The 15,263-nt window shown below is 46.8% G+C and overlaps 1 protein-coding gene across 1 annotated transcript in view; it reads right to left on the reverse strand.

Moving 5' to 3' along the window:
* The window catches only part of LOC120894822, a 102,862-nt gene that overhangs the window by 50,542 nt on the left and 37,057 nt on the right, over window positions 1–15,263 (reverse strand). The window contains exon 4 of the mRNA XM_040297662.1: window positions 246–2,476. Coding sequence (XP_040153596.1) covers window positions 246–1,663 — 1,418 coding nt within the window. The 5' untranslated portion in view covers window positions 1,664–2,476. The remainder of the gene's footprint in view (window positions 1–245; window positions 2,477–15,263) is intronic.

Here is a 15,263-nt window from a genome sequence, read left to right on the forward strand (position 1 = left end):
GTACCAGCCTTGGAAACAACACACTCGACACTGTCGAACCGTGCTGTTTGTGCACTGCGAGTAGCTCAATTACCAGATCCGAACCTCCACTCACTGGAAAGTGGACGAAAGCAAATTCTCATCAGAATCTCACTGGATCCCCACTTGGATCGGTTGAAATAAATACCAAAGAGAACAACAAAAAAACACTCGTTGGTAACGTGTTTGGCAACGGATAAAAACCTTCCAAAAGGGAGGGCACTTACCTGGTCAGCATGTTCGCCCGGTTGACGGCAATTTCCGCCTCGACGCGAAACCGATCCTGCGCGTACCGGTCGACGACACCCTCGCCGAGGTTGAGCGCGGTGCCGGCGGTACAGTTCGCCCCGAGCAGGTGCTGGCTCTCGACGATCTGCAGGAACTGCGTGACCACGTCCCGGCCCTTCATCAGGTTGCGCCGGTTGTTGCGGCTCGTCTCGTCCAGCTCGCTCAGATCGTCCTCCTCCATGTGGAAAACGTTGTTAATGTCGGCGGCGTCCGGAGCCTCTCCCGGAGTTTCTTCCTGCTCCTGCTCCAGCTCGGGCTCCTGCAGCAGCGGATCATCGTCCTGCAGCAGCCCGTCGCTATCGTCCACGTCGCCTTCCGCTTCCTGCTCGCGCTCATCGTCCGCCGCGTTACCGGTGTCAACGGCCGCCGCCGCCGCCGCGTCCGCCACCGGCATGTCATTAGGATAATCCACCCCATCCGATACAACTCTTGACCCTCGGTGCCACTCGTACGGTGAACGGTGGTTCGCATCCATCACACCGGGCGACTGGGTTGAGCCCGGGCTGAGCAGCAGCAGCGGGTTGCGGGGAATCGCGTCTAACGAGATTAGTCGTTGATTGGATGCGGACACTTGAGCGCTCGGCGAGCGCTGGACGCTTTTAGCGACGGCACCACCGTCCTCCACCGCCCATGGCAACGCCGGTTTCCGACCAGCTGCAGCAACCCCCGAACTCATCGGGACGGTTATCGCACTGCTGCTGCTGCTGCTGCTGCTGCTCGATTGCTCTTCCGCACGATTGCTGCTGTCAATCGTTGCTGTGTCGGACGGGATGCGTTTACCGGCGTGCTTGCGCACCGCCTGCGAGTCCCGAAACGATGGGACGAGTTCGATTTTCACCTCATCGAGGTTGTGGTGCGATTTCAGGTACTCGAGACCCTTGTCGACCGTCCGGCGAATGTTTTCCATTATCTCCTTCTTGATAAGCTTCCGCTCCCGGCCGGTCGGTGCCGTGCCCGGGCGTGCCGGCGGTTCCGGCGTCGCGCTTCCGCCGAAGCGCAGGTTATCGAAATCGCTTAGCTCAATCATGCGCTCCAGCTCTTCGGACTCGTCGAACCGAATCGTGAGCGTGTTTCCGCGGGAACCACCACCACCACCGCCACCATTCGACCCTTGTTGTGACTCTCTGACGGGAAGGGTTTCCTCGCTGCCGGACCCGCTGCCCGAGCCGCCCGCATCGTAGTCGAGCAGCGTAAAGTTGTCGAACACTTGCAGGCCCCACCGGATGTGGTCCTTCTCGCTCGAGTGGCGGACCCGCGACCGGCCATGCCGAATGATTAAGTACTCCGAGCTGGTGCCGGAGCAATTAGCCGCGAAGCACGCCAGCGCCACGAGCACGAACTGGCACTGACGTAACATTGTTAAAAGCGACTGGCTGGCTGGCTGGCTGCTGCTTCCTGCTCAGGCCAGCTCAGCACATTTGCGTGTGTGTGTGTGTGAAGCTACTGCACTATGGGTGTGTTTGTGCGCTTGAACACAGCACCGGCACACAGATCAGGGTAATGGCAAGTAATGAAGCAATTCAGGCGTCGTGACGTGTTGGTGTGCGTTGTTTGGGGCCAATTTTTCAGCACCTTTAGCATAGCGCAGAGCACAACCGCTGTGGACGGGCGTGACCAGCAATTCGGGGAAGCGTATTCTACTAATGGAAAGGGAAAGATGGCGCCGAGGACGGTTTTGGAAGGAAGTCAAGGAAAGAAGGGGATGCTAGTGTATTAAACAACACACACACACACGAACACTCACACTTTCACACACAAAGTTGTATGTAAACAAAAGCCCCAGGGGGCCCGGGATGGAAGTGGTTTCCTGTTGATTCTACGTATTGTTTTTATCACCCCGACCCCGGCATCACTACTGGCTGCATCTTTCTGCCCAACCCTCACTGGGCTAAGACCGGCCGTACCGCTTCATTGCCAGCTTCATCGACAAATCGATCAATCAAGCGCGTAAGCCGCTCAGGGCGGATTATGTTATTGATTTTACCGCGCGCCCTCACTCTCACACTCTCCAACCAAGCAGCACCACTACTATCCACTTTCACCTCACTAATAAAACAAAAACGCTTGGTAGCAACTAGCGGCGCCTACTAGGAGCTAGTTGTCAGTAGGAGCAGTTGTCTCTTCCTAGTAGTGACGTTCCTTCAAAGCGTTCCCGTGGTTGAAAGTCATCCTGCAAAAAGAGAGAAGAAAAATAAAATAAAACGTGTTAGTGCAATCGTGTAATAGCAACAAGCTGAAGGGCTTATTACTAGTAAAGGGGGTAGTTTTCAGCTTCATTTTTAGTGCACTTTTTCGGTGTTTGCTTTTGCTGCCCCATTTCAAGCGCGTTTTCAATTTATCATCGTTACATTATGATTTGCCATTCGTGCCCCCCCTGAGTGGTATTCGTTTAACAGATTGGAAAATTTCCCTCCGTATGAAAAAATCTTTCAGAAAGCGTCGGTTGCGCAAGAAAATTCAATCAATGTGCCAGCTGTGCACTTTTGGAAACAATTTCTCCCCCATTACACGGTCGCTCCCATCTGACGAGGACGTTACGCCGCGAAATTGCCTGCGTACGTATGGTTTCGATTCATACTGGCCAATAATGGTGATTGAGGAGGGGGTAAGTAGCATTAAAATAGGAAAACTTATAACTTTTCAATCAGTAATAGCGCGATGAAAATGCCAAACTTCTTCAGCTCGCTATTGGCGATGGGAGTCGAATTCATCGTTGGAAATTATACAATTTTCCTTCCTGCTACATTTTCCTTTCCAATATGAACGTCATCGTACGGGCCACAGCTACACACAGTTCTGCTGTTACGATTCGATGGGCAAAATGCATTCGTTTACGAGCGCGGTTTTGAATATGTTCACCTCACTGTCGTAAGCTGTCAGCTGCTCCTGTGTTCCTGTTTTCTAAGCGGATCGTTTTTGCTCCCCTTCCTCGGTGAAATGGTAGCAAATTTTCCCGACAGAGCCGAGTAATACGTAGGTATCGTTTGACACGCCAATTTGTCCGACCACAGCCACCAATCATTGCTGTAATGTGAGCATTACCATGCTCCATCCCGCGCATGGAGACGCCTGGTGGTTGACATGGGAAATGAGCGGTTTGCGTGCCAAAATTATAGTCTTTCGGGTGGCAAATGGTGAGAGGGAAAATGCTTTCCCACTGTGTGTGTGTGTGATTATATCGGACAGGTTTATTTTGTAATGAATAATAACAATCTTGTACCACTTCCCCGGAAGAACTTCATGTACGACAATTGCTATTTATGTCAGAGTGAATCGATTGTACAGGATTTCTTGCTCGATTTGAAGCAAGACACGGTCCCCACCTTTACCCCCTCTTACCACGCCATTTAAAGATACACTCTGTCGACGGGAAATAATCATTTTCAATTATGCTCCCTTTTCCACTTTCCTCTAACGCAGGATACTGCTGCACTTTGCCAGTAAATCGGCACGGATAATGGTTTGCACTACTTTCATCCGGCTGCAAATTGAGCCAATGCACACTGTTTTTATTCAGCATTTCGAACAATCATGAACAATCGTCTCCCAGGGCCACGTGGGCAAACAGCCAAGTCCCCGAACAGTCTCTTGGGAATCCCCCCCCCCACCCCCTTCTGTCTACCGTCCACCGAAAGCAAGCTCATCGATTGCAGTGTAAATAAAAGTGGGATTATTGAGAATGCAATGGGCGATACGGTTGGCTTCACACAGCTGCCACTCGTTATGACATGGGGAAAGGGAAAGAAATTGAGGGGAAGAAAACAGGAGGACAGTTTCGGGTTGGCTAGCTTTGCGGCCCCAAGCAACGGGTTGCGGAACTCTTCTCCGATGAGCTGTTTTTGTGCTTTTATCGTTTGTTTTTATTTCACCTTTTCTCCTGAACGGAATATGCTTCTTCATGCCGTGCCGAGGAGCACGAGGATATTCTGGTTTGGTGCGAGGGGTTTTGGACAGCTGCTTGCACTGATCCTTCCGGTTGCAAGTGCATCATAATCGAGAACGGGAGACAGTTTGAAACAAGCACCGAAGCACAATAAGCTCTCGATGGGCAGCCATCCGGTTCGACGCCGACGGGTACCATTTCCCATTCCGCATCGTCCGATCGAGACAAAGAAAGGAACACAGAGAGAGAGAGAGAGAGAGAATATGAATCCGAAAAAAGAACGAGCTGTGTGTCTATAAGACAATCACCAAAAAAAAAATCCACAGGAAGTAATGATAGGAAAATCGATTTTCCTTCCACTTGTATGTGCGTTCCGTTCCTTGGGCGTTGAAGTGCTTTCCAAACAGTACGGCCAGGGCCATATTTTCCTTTTCCCTTGCCCGTTTGGACTCTTTGTAGAGAAGGCAAAGGAGTGAACGCCGGCAATCCAATCCAGACTGGGGAGAGTGGACGAGGATAAAGAAAGAAAAAAAACCGATCGAAAGAAAAACCAATTGAACGTTAGGTTACACCAATGATATTGGTCCGGCTTTCGTTTACCGCCCATTAGCGATATTGAAGCTTTGGAAGGAAATGGAGAATAAACTACCACTCACTCTTTCTCTATCTCACATACACACACATATATACAGACTGCTCAAATGGTGATGAAGGCTGTATTGAAATTGATCGCTTCACTTTTAATCCTTTGGGGTGTGCTTGTTTCGCTTCACACACTTTCGGGAACATTCGTTTCGATGCGTGAGCTTTTTGGGGGAAATGATTGGCAAAGCCTTTCAAACACCCCTCACATTTGCAGCCAGCTTTTTAGAAGGGAAGCTTATTTCAATAAAATGATAAACATAAATACGTGAAAGAGGTTTTTTGTGTATTTCTTTGACAAACTGTTCTCCGCCACAGAAATGGCTTGTTTGTACAAATTGGTTCTGCTTTAAAACAATTTTCCTGGGATCGAATGAATGGCATGTGTAAGACCATGGGTGGCATGACGTATATAATAGACTATCAGCAGACGTTCCGGTTCCCACGAAACCCAAATTGGTTCAAACCGGCTCCAACGAAAACTGAACGCAGAAATAACGATCTAATAGAGTTGGGTCGATAGATGAGGTAGTAAGGATACTGAAGCACTATCATGAGATACGTCAAATGCTCTTATGAACATCATTCATTCAAAAGCCATAGCCAGTCGAAGGAACAGGTCATCCATTGAACTTGGGTTTCGAGTTAATATTATTACGTGAAGTGTCACTAGCGGATGGCACACTTATAGTCAATTATTCTTTAATTAATTATGGAATAATTATGGAATTAATCATGGGAAATTGCACAGTGCAAGTCTCTGGAACGATGTCATCGCTAGAAGCTTAAGTTGCTTTAGCACTTCGTATGCTTAAACGTGACAATGTACTTATATTGGATGCAGAAAGCAATTCTCAACCTCTTTGAAGTCTATTGCTGCTTGTTCATCAGATTTGAAGAGATTAATCAAGCTGGTGATTATGCGACATTTTTCATATATATATCTCTCTTTGAAGCGCACCCACGACTTTGATCCCACTCCGGTTATTGTTAGTCCGATCGGAATCAGAGTCGGAACTCCTGCTTATTCGGATCCACTAGTTTCACCCGGAGTCGTTTGGAATCATGCGGAGTCTACCGGGGTCGGCCGAAGTCAGCTGGAGTCGTCCGGAATTGGCCGAAGTTGGCTGTAGTCCAAGTTGCCCGGAGTAGTCGGGAGAAGTCTGAATCGGCAGATGACGGCCAGTGCAATGTGTTTTTGGTCAGGCATGCGTGAACTTCTCAGACATGTGTTTTCTTCTTCTAAGAATAGCTATTTGAGGAAAGCCTCAAATCCAGTCGACTCCGACTTCGGCAGATTCCAACGACTCCGGATGACTGCAAACGGCTCAGACTTGGGATAAGTCTGACTCCAGACGAGTCTGGATGACCCCTGATGACTCCAGACGATTCTGGGATGACTCCGAATCTGGACGACTGCGGGTGATTTCTGAAGGCTTCAGACGATTTCAAATGGCTTCGGTCGGACCTACCTTCCAATTGGTTTCAAAAATTTCGGAGCCGGATCGGAGTTAACTCCAGGTGTTCATCAACTTTACCCATCACTTGTATAGACATGGCATAGTTAGAATATAGATGAAATATTATGAGCCAAGTTGATTCATGATTGAGAATTTCAACTCTCTTCACTTCTCTTCCTTTTTTGCTTTCTCAACATTGACAGATAATTAAAAAAACTGAAACAAACTTCAGTAATTTATTTAAACCTTCAAGAGTTTGTTCCAAGTAGTGTGTTTGGTACTGGGACGACTACAGACTGTTTTCAAGCTTCAATTTTGGCCGATTAATTCATTCCTCAAACCTTTAAACTATCAGCCAACAATGTCTAGCTTCCGTGCTACTAGCCTTCGTAAAAACTTGATCTTCACTCCTTTTTTTCGGTAAACCTGGTGACCTTGTGCCCCATGTAAGCCGAACACGTGTGTGTATGTGTGTGTGCTAAAGCGTATGAAATTACACTCACCGCGTTCGCCAGGGACGCGTTATGAAATTAATTTTCCTACCATTTCCCTCGGTCCAGGCAGGTCAGCCCCGATGTCAGGCGAGACCTGAGAATGATGAAGTTTTATGGTAATGAGGTACCATGAAGTCTCGAAAGGACATCCGGTCTAGTCCAGAATTTTCGTGGGGACGTTGGTGGGAGCCTAATGATGAACTCATAATGAGCTACAAGGGGAAAGGAAGGCAGGACAGACGGTGCAGACTCCTGCAACAAACCCTCACCGTGCCGTTATAAGCCGTTTATGGAGCAAATGCACACTGACATACACGTACCCGCACACACACACAGACACACACACACACACAGGCAAGTAGAATAAAAAGCAGGGTAGACGCCAAAAACCGATGCCAGTACACAAGGATGGAGCAGGATCGCTTGATAACCGGTCGGAGCGAAAGTTTAGTTTCATTAAATTTTAATTATCTTTCTTCGCTTCGTTTCGCATTCTTCTCTGGCCCGTTCTGTTCGCCATTCAGTGCCGATGGTAAAGAGAGGGAGGGAGTTTTGTATCTTTTAGCGATTCGAAGTTCGAAGAGAACTGGAGGAACTGAGGGAACCGAAGCAAAAGCGTACCGAATATCTATCGACTTAAGCGAAAAACAATTTACTTCTCCCGGTTAGCCGAGCTTATTCTCCAGCAGTGCGAAGGTATTGGGCGGAGAAGAGGATGAAGTTTTCCGCCTGGTACCGCACTTGAACCCGTTCATTGGTTTTCTTCGGCGATCTTTAGCCTTTAGCCGGTCGTGCAAAGTTGTGAACGAGTTTGATAGCGCGCGGGTGACTTTTTCCACCGCTCCGCGCCGGCATATCGAAAGCAAAACACAACAACACGACAAGAGAAAAAGTGGAGCAAAATTAATCTTTACCAGATATTTGCCGAAGCAAAAGAAAGAGAAAAAAAACTAACCCGTCACTGCGCTTCCAAGGAACGAGTGCAAAGCAGGGCAGAACCAACCATGGGCACGTTACACGGGTCGGTTTCGATTAGCGGGAGGTAAACATTGTGAGCCGAGAAACATGATACCATGATGTTGGTTTTGGTTTTGAGTCGATTTGCCGGAGTAAACCTTCCCAGCAGCTTGCCTCCCACCCTGCGACAGTGTGTATGTTTGCAAACGAACCGTGCGTTTTGGGTGGAATGGTAAAATGGTGAAATTAATCAGCATTTTCTCTGCTGTTTTTCGAAAGCATCACTTTTCCATTTTCCCGCACACACACACACACACACATATCACCGACTTTCTGCCTGACAGATTAAGCTCTTCCCCCTCCGGAAGGTTTGTGTGTGTGTGTGTGGGATTTTCCAGCAACTACTAAAACCCAACCCCGTGTGCGTCTAGCTGTGGGCGTGAGTGTGTTTGTGTTCGCGCAGTTTTCTTCGCGCTTTTTGCGGCCAAGGCAGCAGATAGCGCGACAAATGCTGACGAAGCGTAATACTCGCGTATTTGTTCGCAAGTCGTGATTTAGCGCTCGCGTACGAGGGAAGAGTTTCAACGGCGATGGGTGGGAGGAAGTGGGAGTTTGGTTTTCATGAAAGTTGTCACGCAGATAGCTGAGCTTCCGGGTTTGACAGGTTCGGGCAGACCGCGATAAAGCGACCGGCACTGCACAGGGGAAAATAGGGTTTGTGGTAAGTGCTGTGAAAACAGACAGACGAGACCCTTTTGGGTAAGCACTACTTCTTCCTGGGATCCGGGATTGCCCCAAGCACGGGAGCCCACTGAACAGCTTGAAACCCGTACCGTCTCGGGTGCTGTTTGGCTCAACGGACGCGTGCATGTGTTTTCCTTTTCGCTACAGCGGTCGGTAGTTCGGTCGGTTCGTCAAACAGAACAACAGTTAGGACAAACCGGTGTGTTTCGGGGTTTTGACTGATTCCGCTCAGCCTCGGGGATAAACAAACCGTACCGGCCAAACCAGGAGTGTTCATTAAAGGGAACGGGCTACAGTCTGAACAGCCGGAACGCCAGCTTTGTTTGAGAAGCGTGGTATTATTGTTAATTTGAAGTGAAATATGAGCGTATGAGGTGATGTTATGAGCAATTCTTGTGGACTTATCTTTTAAGTGGGATTGCGTTATGACTTGCCTTTGCAGGAAGAACAAATTGAGATTTGGTGATGAGTGTAGCGAATTTATGTAATAATTAGGGTTTGAAATTTACATAAATTGTGTACAAAATTTCATGGCAAGAAGTAAGCTTTTGGTGTGCTTCGGAAGGATCGTTCCAAGATAGACATATCCTCCCTCCCGAGTGCTTAAGGCTCCACCAGGATTTCTACTTGTGAATTTCTACTGGCATAACTTGTGGGATACGGATGAACTCGGGAAGTTCCTGTATTCGATCTCTCCTAGCGTTTCTTTGAAGCCTCTTGGTTCCGCGACATCTCTGGGGATCTTCGCATTAATTCGAATGATGCCTAGGCTTCTGGGCGCACATCTTGGACTTCACGACATAGACTATCTTCGCTGACCTTGCCTTTAATTCGAGGCTGTACGACCCTCTTTGTTGAGATGTAGTTGGGGACTACATCTACAAACTGGGAAGATCTCCTGGTATCTCCATCCGTTATATACTAGCTGGGTCGTACTAGAGCCTTTTAAAGATCATCTTTGAGGTCTGCATAGCTAACGGTGGTCGGTCGGCAGCGTTAGCATGCGCTTTCACGTCGGTGGTGTGGGTTCCTGGGATGTTATGGAGCGACTTGCTCTCTCGTGGCTTCGCTGGGGTTTGTGCCGTCAGGGTGCGGATGTTAATCCACGATCTTTGCATGAATGAGATCTTCACCAAGAGCAAGAACGAGGTCCTTTCCAAGAAAAAGTATGCAAAAACTGGCATGAGATGCATACTTTCGCTCACAAAAGCCCTGAAAGCTAAATCTGCTAAAGACCCCTTGTTACGCTTACTGAACCTTTCAAAACGGCCTGCATCAGACCTTCTTATGATGAACTGGGCAAGGATCCCGGATGCCAAATTGCAAAGCGATCTAAAACTAGGATTGGACAATATCTGCAATGTCCGAGTACACCCAGGATAAGGTGTCCTTTCATATTTAACATCTCAGTCAGTTGCTTCATCGATTGAACATTTTTTTTTCATTTACATGCTTTCGCGGTTGGATGATACAAATCCTTCTGGGACTTTGATAGAAAATCGTTTCCAATCCAGCCATTCCCAACATTGCTGATTGAACCGTCACTCAATACATCCCATGAGATTAATTATCTACTACGTATTGCACCTAATGTTCACTACGATTGCTTTATTTTCGTTCGCTCATACCACATTTTTTATCCCCAATTACCTACATTAACATAACCCTTCGGAACGGGCGACGCAAATGCACTTTTGATTGCTTGTCAATGTCATGTTTATGTATAAAAAAGCAACGTATTATCTCATAAAATAAAGCTGTGTCCCTGTGTCCCCGACACCAACTGTCGACATCTATGGGGGAAGGAGCCCAAATGCCGATTGTCTCGGTAGTTAAAGGGTGTCTTTTCTTTTTTTTATTTGCCCCTCATTGCCGATCCCTTCCAAGACCAAGGGTTGCTCGCGTTGCTCTTTTTTTCTTGCTCGCAAAGCACACACAGACTACAGAGCGCAAAGGGTACACAGAGAGACAATAAAACATAATCTCGTACAACCAGGCACGTGTCCGTTCCCTCAACAAATGACCCCCGGGGGACGAATTGCGTGCCTTCACTAACGACGTGTCCCATTGTGCACCAACCATAGCACACAGCATACCCACACAAACACACACGCCACATGTACGGCACAAGAATCCTGATCCTCTGCTCGCAAACCCAGGCGCTCTGTTGAGGCAGCAACGCAGACAAGGGGTAGAAAAACGAAACGCTCGAAAAAGGAAAATGATAAAGCGAAGTCTGCAGCTTTATTGCTAAAGAATCTGCAAAAGAATGAAAAAACGTGTTCGGGGTTACTATGGCAACGAAGGGTAAATGTCGCGTGTCTGTGCGTACTCGTACCGTTGCGCTGCAAGCGCAAAAGCATATCATTTCAGCAAAAGCTACACCGTGAGATCAAAATGCACGCAGATGGCAGAAACATGAAGCAGAGCGAAAGGAATGGTATGTAACAGACAAGAAATGAAAGAAGAAAAAAAAAACCCGTGCTCCTTTATCATTGTCCTTTAATGGGCGTTTCGTGCAGGTATAAAATATTCATTTTATGTACTAACTGACACCGGGAGAAAATGAAGAAATTTAAGCTAGAAAATGAACGGAAAAAAAACAAAACACTGAAGGAAACCTTTTTGCAACTGTCTAACACACCACGCCTTGCGGCTGTACGTGTGCTTGTCCCATGTGTACGTAGCAGCGCAGCATCCGAAAATGTCAAAGTTTTATTCAATCGACTAAACCTCATTAGACACTTTTGTTGCGAGCAACTTTGAATGATGTCGTTAATTAAATTACGTCAATTTATGTTGATTCATGTTGTGCTGAGCATTGCGTGGGCGCCCAGGCCAAAGGAACAAAAGAGGAGGAAGAATAACAAAACACACAGTCGCTTCGGTGGTTTAAGCTGTCAAGGTGGCGGTGGCACACAGTGCGATGGGTGGATGGATGGCGGGAACATAAAATAATACGGAAATAGGCTTAAATAGGCGCCAGCAACAGCATGAAGGAAAATGTGAGCCGTGCTACTTTTGTAATGTGTTTGCGACAAGAATTTGCTTTATACTCTGTGACGACCGATTGAGTCAGATCATTTTCGAATGTCAAGCTTCGCGTTGAACTATGTGCTAGTCAGCGAACCTAACTACTGTGTGTATTATATAAAAAATATCTTTTACAAAGCTACTATCACACATCAAACGGCTTGACCTACCGTCCGTGCTGATGAGCGTGTGCTGATAGCGTTGGCATAACCCATCTGCTCACTTACGTCCTGATTGGTCCTTGCTTCCCTCCACATCCGACAATTCATCAACAACTCGTGTCGTGAGCAGCAACACTACACCCAACTAGTATGGCACGTACACTGTATACATGTTCGCCCCCCCTTTTAACGTCCCTAATTGGCACGATTACGAAACTTATCCATCACATCGAGCCGATCTTCTGAGGCGCGATGCGAACGCGTCGATAACGTCCATTACTGAATGATACTGCACAGACACTCCCGCATGCCACAAACCACATGGGAGCAGCTGCAATTACCAAAGGGAAAACGTGGTGCGGTACGATAATGAAATCAACCTACTTTTACCATCAAACACACACTCGCTGTAGCCGTCGGCGCTGGCGAACTTCATAACGAGACCGGTGCTTTTAATAAATAAACAAGTTAATGTGGGCAATCGGGGGTGCTTTTAACCCCTTGCCAGACTCCAGTAACGCCAGCGCGAGGGCGTTAAGGGCGATGAAAATGTAACAGTTGCCTACGAGAAGCTGGTCGAGATATTATTTCACGGCCCGGTTACTGATCGTGTCAAGAAGGTGTCGTTTAACTCCTACGGTTTGCGTTGCGCTATAAGTGGCTGCATTTGAAGAGCGACAGCAGCAGTGTGTCAAACACGCAGTAAAGCTTACGAAGAAACATAGAGCGCAGAAAAGATTTCTTAGTATTCTATTATGTAGAACTTAAACGCCAACGAATACAAATGGAGCTATGCAAATGTCTGCATCCTTCCTGTAGGTTCTTGGTGTACGGTTGGCTAGCGTAAATTAGTAAGGGCACTTTGTACCCAGAAGGAATGATGATGAGAATGAGCGTTTTCCTTTCCTAGGCGCTGTGATTTAGACCGGGAAGTATTTTGCCACTCTAACCTACAAACTCAAGCATATATTATTTCTACCTATTTCAATGTAACGTAAGTTTAAAAGGGAATTCATGCTTCCACTCGGCGTTGGGCATGATCCAGGGCAATAAAACAATACTAACCACCGGGTGAAAGCTAGAGTAAACAATTGCCTACCCCGGAGCAAATCCGGAACCGGAATGGTTTCGTGGAAGGTACGGCCGGCTTCCAGCTGGCCCTTTCCATTCACACGCACTATTTGCAAATGAATTAAATTGAATTCAGCACATGGAATGCGGGAATGGCGCACTTTATTCCATGCTGGTGAGTGCTTTTCAATCGAAATGATTGTGTTTTTCTTTCTTGCGTTTTTTATGTTCATTTTCTTTGGTGGTGTAAATGGCACAAAACGGATGTGCAGGACTAGACTAGACTTATTATCACTAGACAAGCTTTGTTGTGCTTGTTTCAGTCCATGCCGCAGAAGGTCGGAGAGGTATAAAATATTTTTTGTTTTAAGTATCAGAAAGATCCCTCAGCCGAAAGGATCTTTTTTTGTAGCAATGAAAACCTTTTTTAAATTTTTATGGATTTTTTTTCATTTTTTAGACATCTTTGTCGAATTTTCTATTAAAATTGCATCAACCATCGTTATTTCGTTGGGATAGTCTCTTTATCTTTAAATAGCATATTTTTGAGCAACATTTAAATCATTTTTAACTGCTGACAAGTGTTCTTGCCTACTAAAATTTATCCATTTTGCTTTTGCTGCTTCTATATAATAAATTCATTCATTTGAATATGTACCATTATTTTCACTCATACATCTTGCCCTAACAGCCTTTACGATTGTACAGGAAAGCAAAAGTTCTTACTGCAGCGTGTCCTTTACATCTGTTCACCTTAAATCACACGCGCCGTAGATGTCGGCGTAAAGCTACACGCTACCTCCTGCGATACAGCATCTGTTTAACGAACAACCAGCTTTGGAGCTGTAACATTTGAGAAGCAACGTAAAAATTTAAATTTCAACACCAACACCTACCACTACCAGTTTACGACGACTATAACAGCCCTACCATCCACCAACAGCAAGGAGCCACGTGAGCATTTACGCAGCAGGCTTGTTTGTCGCACAAGCGTTAAGCGTGTCTCGGCCTACTCGGACCACAGGCCGAGCCGTTCCTCCGTGCGACGTTCAGCCAGCCTGCACCCAAAGCAGCATACAGTGAAGCGATAAAGCTAGTGTCAAAAGCGTGCAATCGATAAGAATCGTCGTCCACCAGCCCCGTACCGTGATCGATGGGAGGCGAGAAAAGAAAGCAGATCAGATAAGCTGTACATGCATGCAAATCATGGCACACGAAATTGAAATATCTTCGTGCATGGTGTGCAAGCTGCCACGCGTCACCTCCTGCCGAATGGATCGATAAATCGTGCCTCCCCTCTCGCTGGAAAGGCCCCATTTTGGAGGAGCTTGCTTTCAACATCGACATCGGCTGTGTTTTTGTGTCACCCCAGCAAACGAGAAAGGGACAAATCCCTGACAAGGAATAATTTTCAACACGTGTTCGTTCGGGTCGCTTTCCGCACTGCTCCACACCCGTCTTGCTTGCGGGTTGCGGGCTTACGCGGGTTGAATTCGGGCTAAGCTGAGACACCGCCTACCGTAGGGGCAAGCGGAACACATCCTGCAGGCCCCGTAGGCCCGGTCGCAGGGACAGCGATAAAAGATTTGAATTTGTCTGTACTCGCCCGAAAGACGAATGTGGCGGCCATAAAACTAGGGAAGCAAGCTCGGTTTAGCAAATATTCGGAAATCCTTCCCTCTAGCAGGAGGTACAAAAAAGCTTCCCGAAGCAATATACAGGAAAAAAGGAAAGCTCTAAAGGATTCCGTAGGGGGAAAAAAGCGAAAAATCGATAACGAATTCAAATGCAAACGATGAAGACACGTGGAAAATAAAACCATGTTACCATGTACGTTTCCTTACATGTCCTGTTTTTTTTTTACAATTTACCATACAATTTTCACTCTCAAAGCATTATTCTTCAAATAGTTGAAGCTGTACAGCATTCTGGGCATTAAAGCATTGCTGGACGGTATAGGACATTAAGTTTCCAGTATTCCATTCTCAATGCGATGTTGTGCCTATCGTAAATAATTCCATTTTTTCCAATAGTATCCACCAACACTGCTTTTGACAATTTCTCATGAACAGCTCAACCATCGAATAGAACCATCGAAGTAAAAAATGTCCAGCAGGACATCAATAACGTTGGAATTAGCATCATGTGAGGTTTAACCGGAATCGAATCGGATAAAAGCCCCTGACCAGAAGATGCAAACAAAAACTCCATTTTTTGTGTGGAGAAAAATGCATACAGCTTCCCAGTGGCCTGACAGGTTTCCTATTTCATCGCATGTTTTGCAGTTCCGGGAAATGCTTCCTTCCTTCCTTGTTTTGTATTGCATTCCGATTCCAAAGTCGAGCAAAAGCGATCGACAAAAAAGGAAAACAAGAATAAAAACCGGAACCAACCGGAGTGTTTACCGACCGAAATTGATTTCTATACCACCTTTTTCTTTCGATGTCATCGATCCTTTTCGATTGCATTCCGGGGCCACAGCCATGTGGAGGCAGCGTGATGACAGCAAAAA

Source organism: Anopheles arabiensis, chromosome 2 (assembly GCF_016920715.1).
Source record: "Anopheles arabiensis isolate DONGOLA chromosome 2, AaraD3, whole genome shotgun sequence".
Lineage (NCBI taxonomy): Eukaryota > Metazoa > Arthropoda > Insecta > Diptera > Culicidae > Anopheles > Anopheles arabiensis.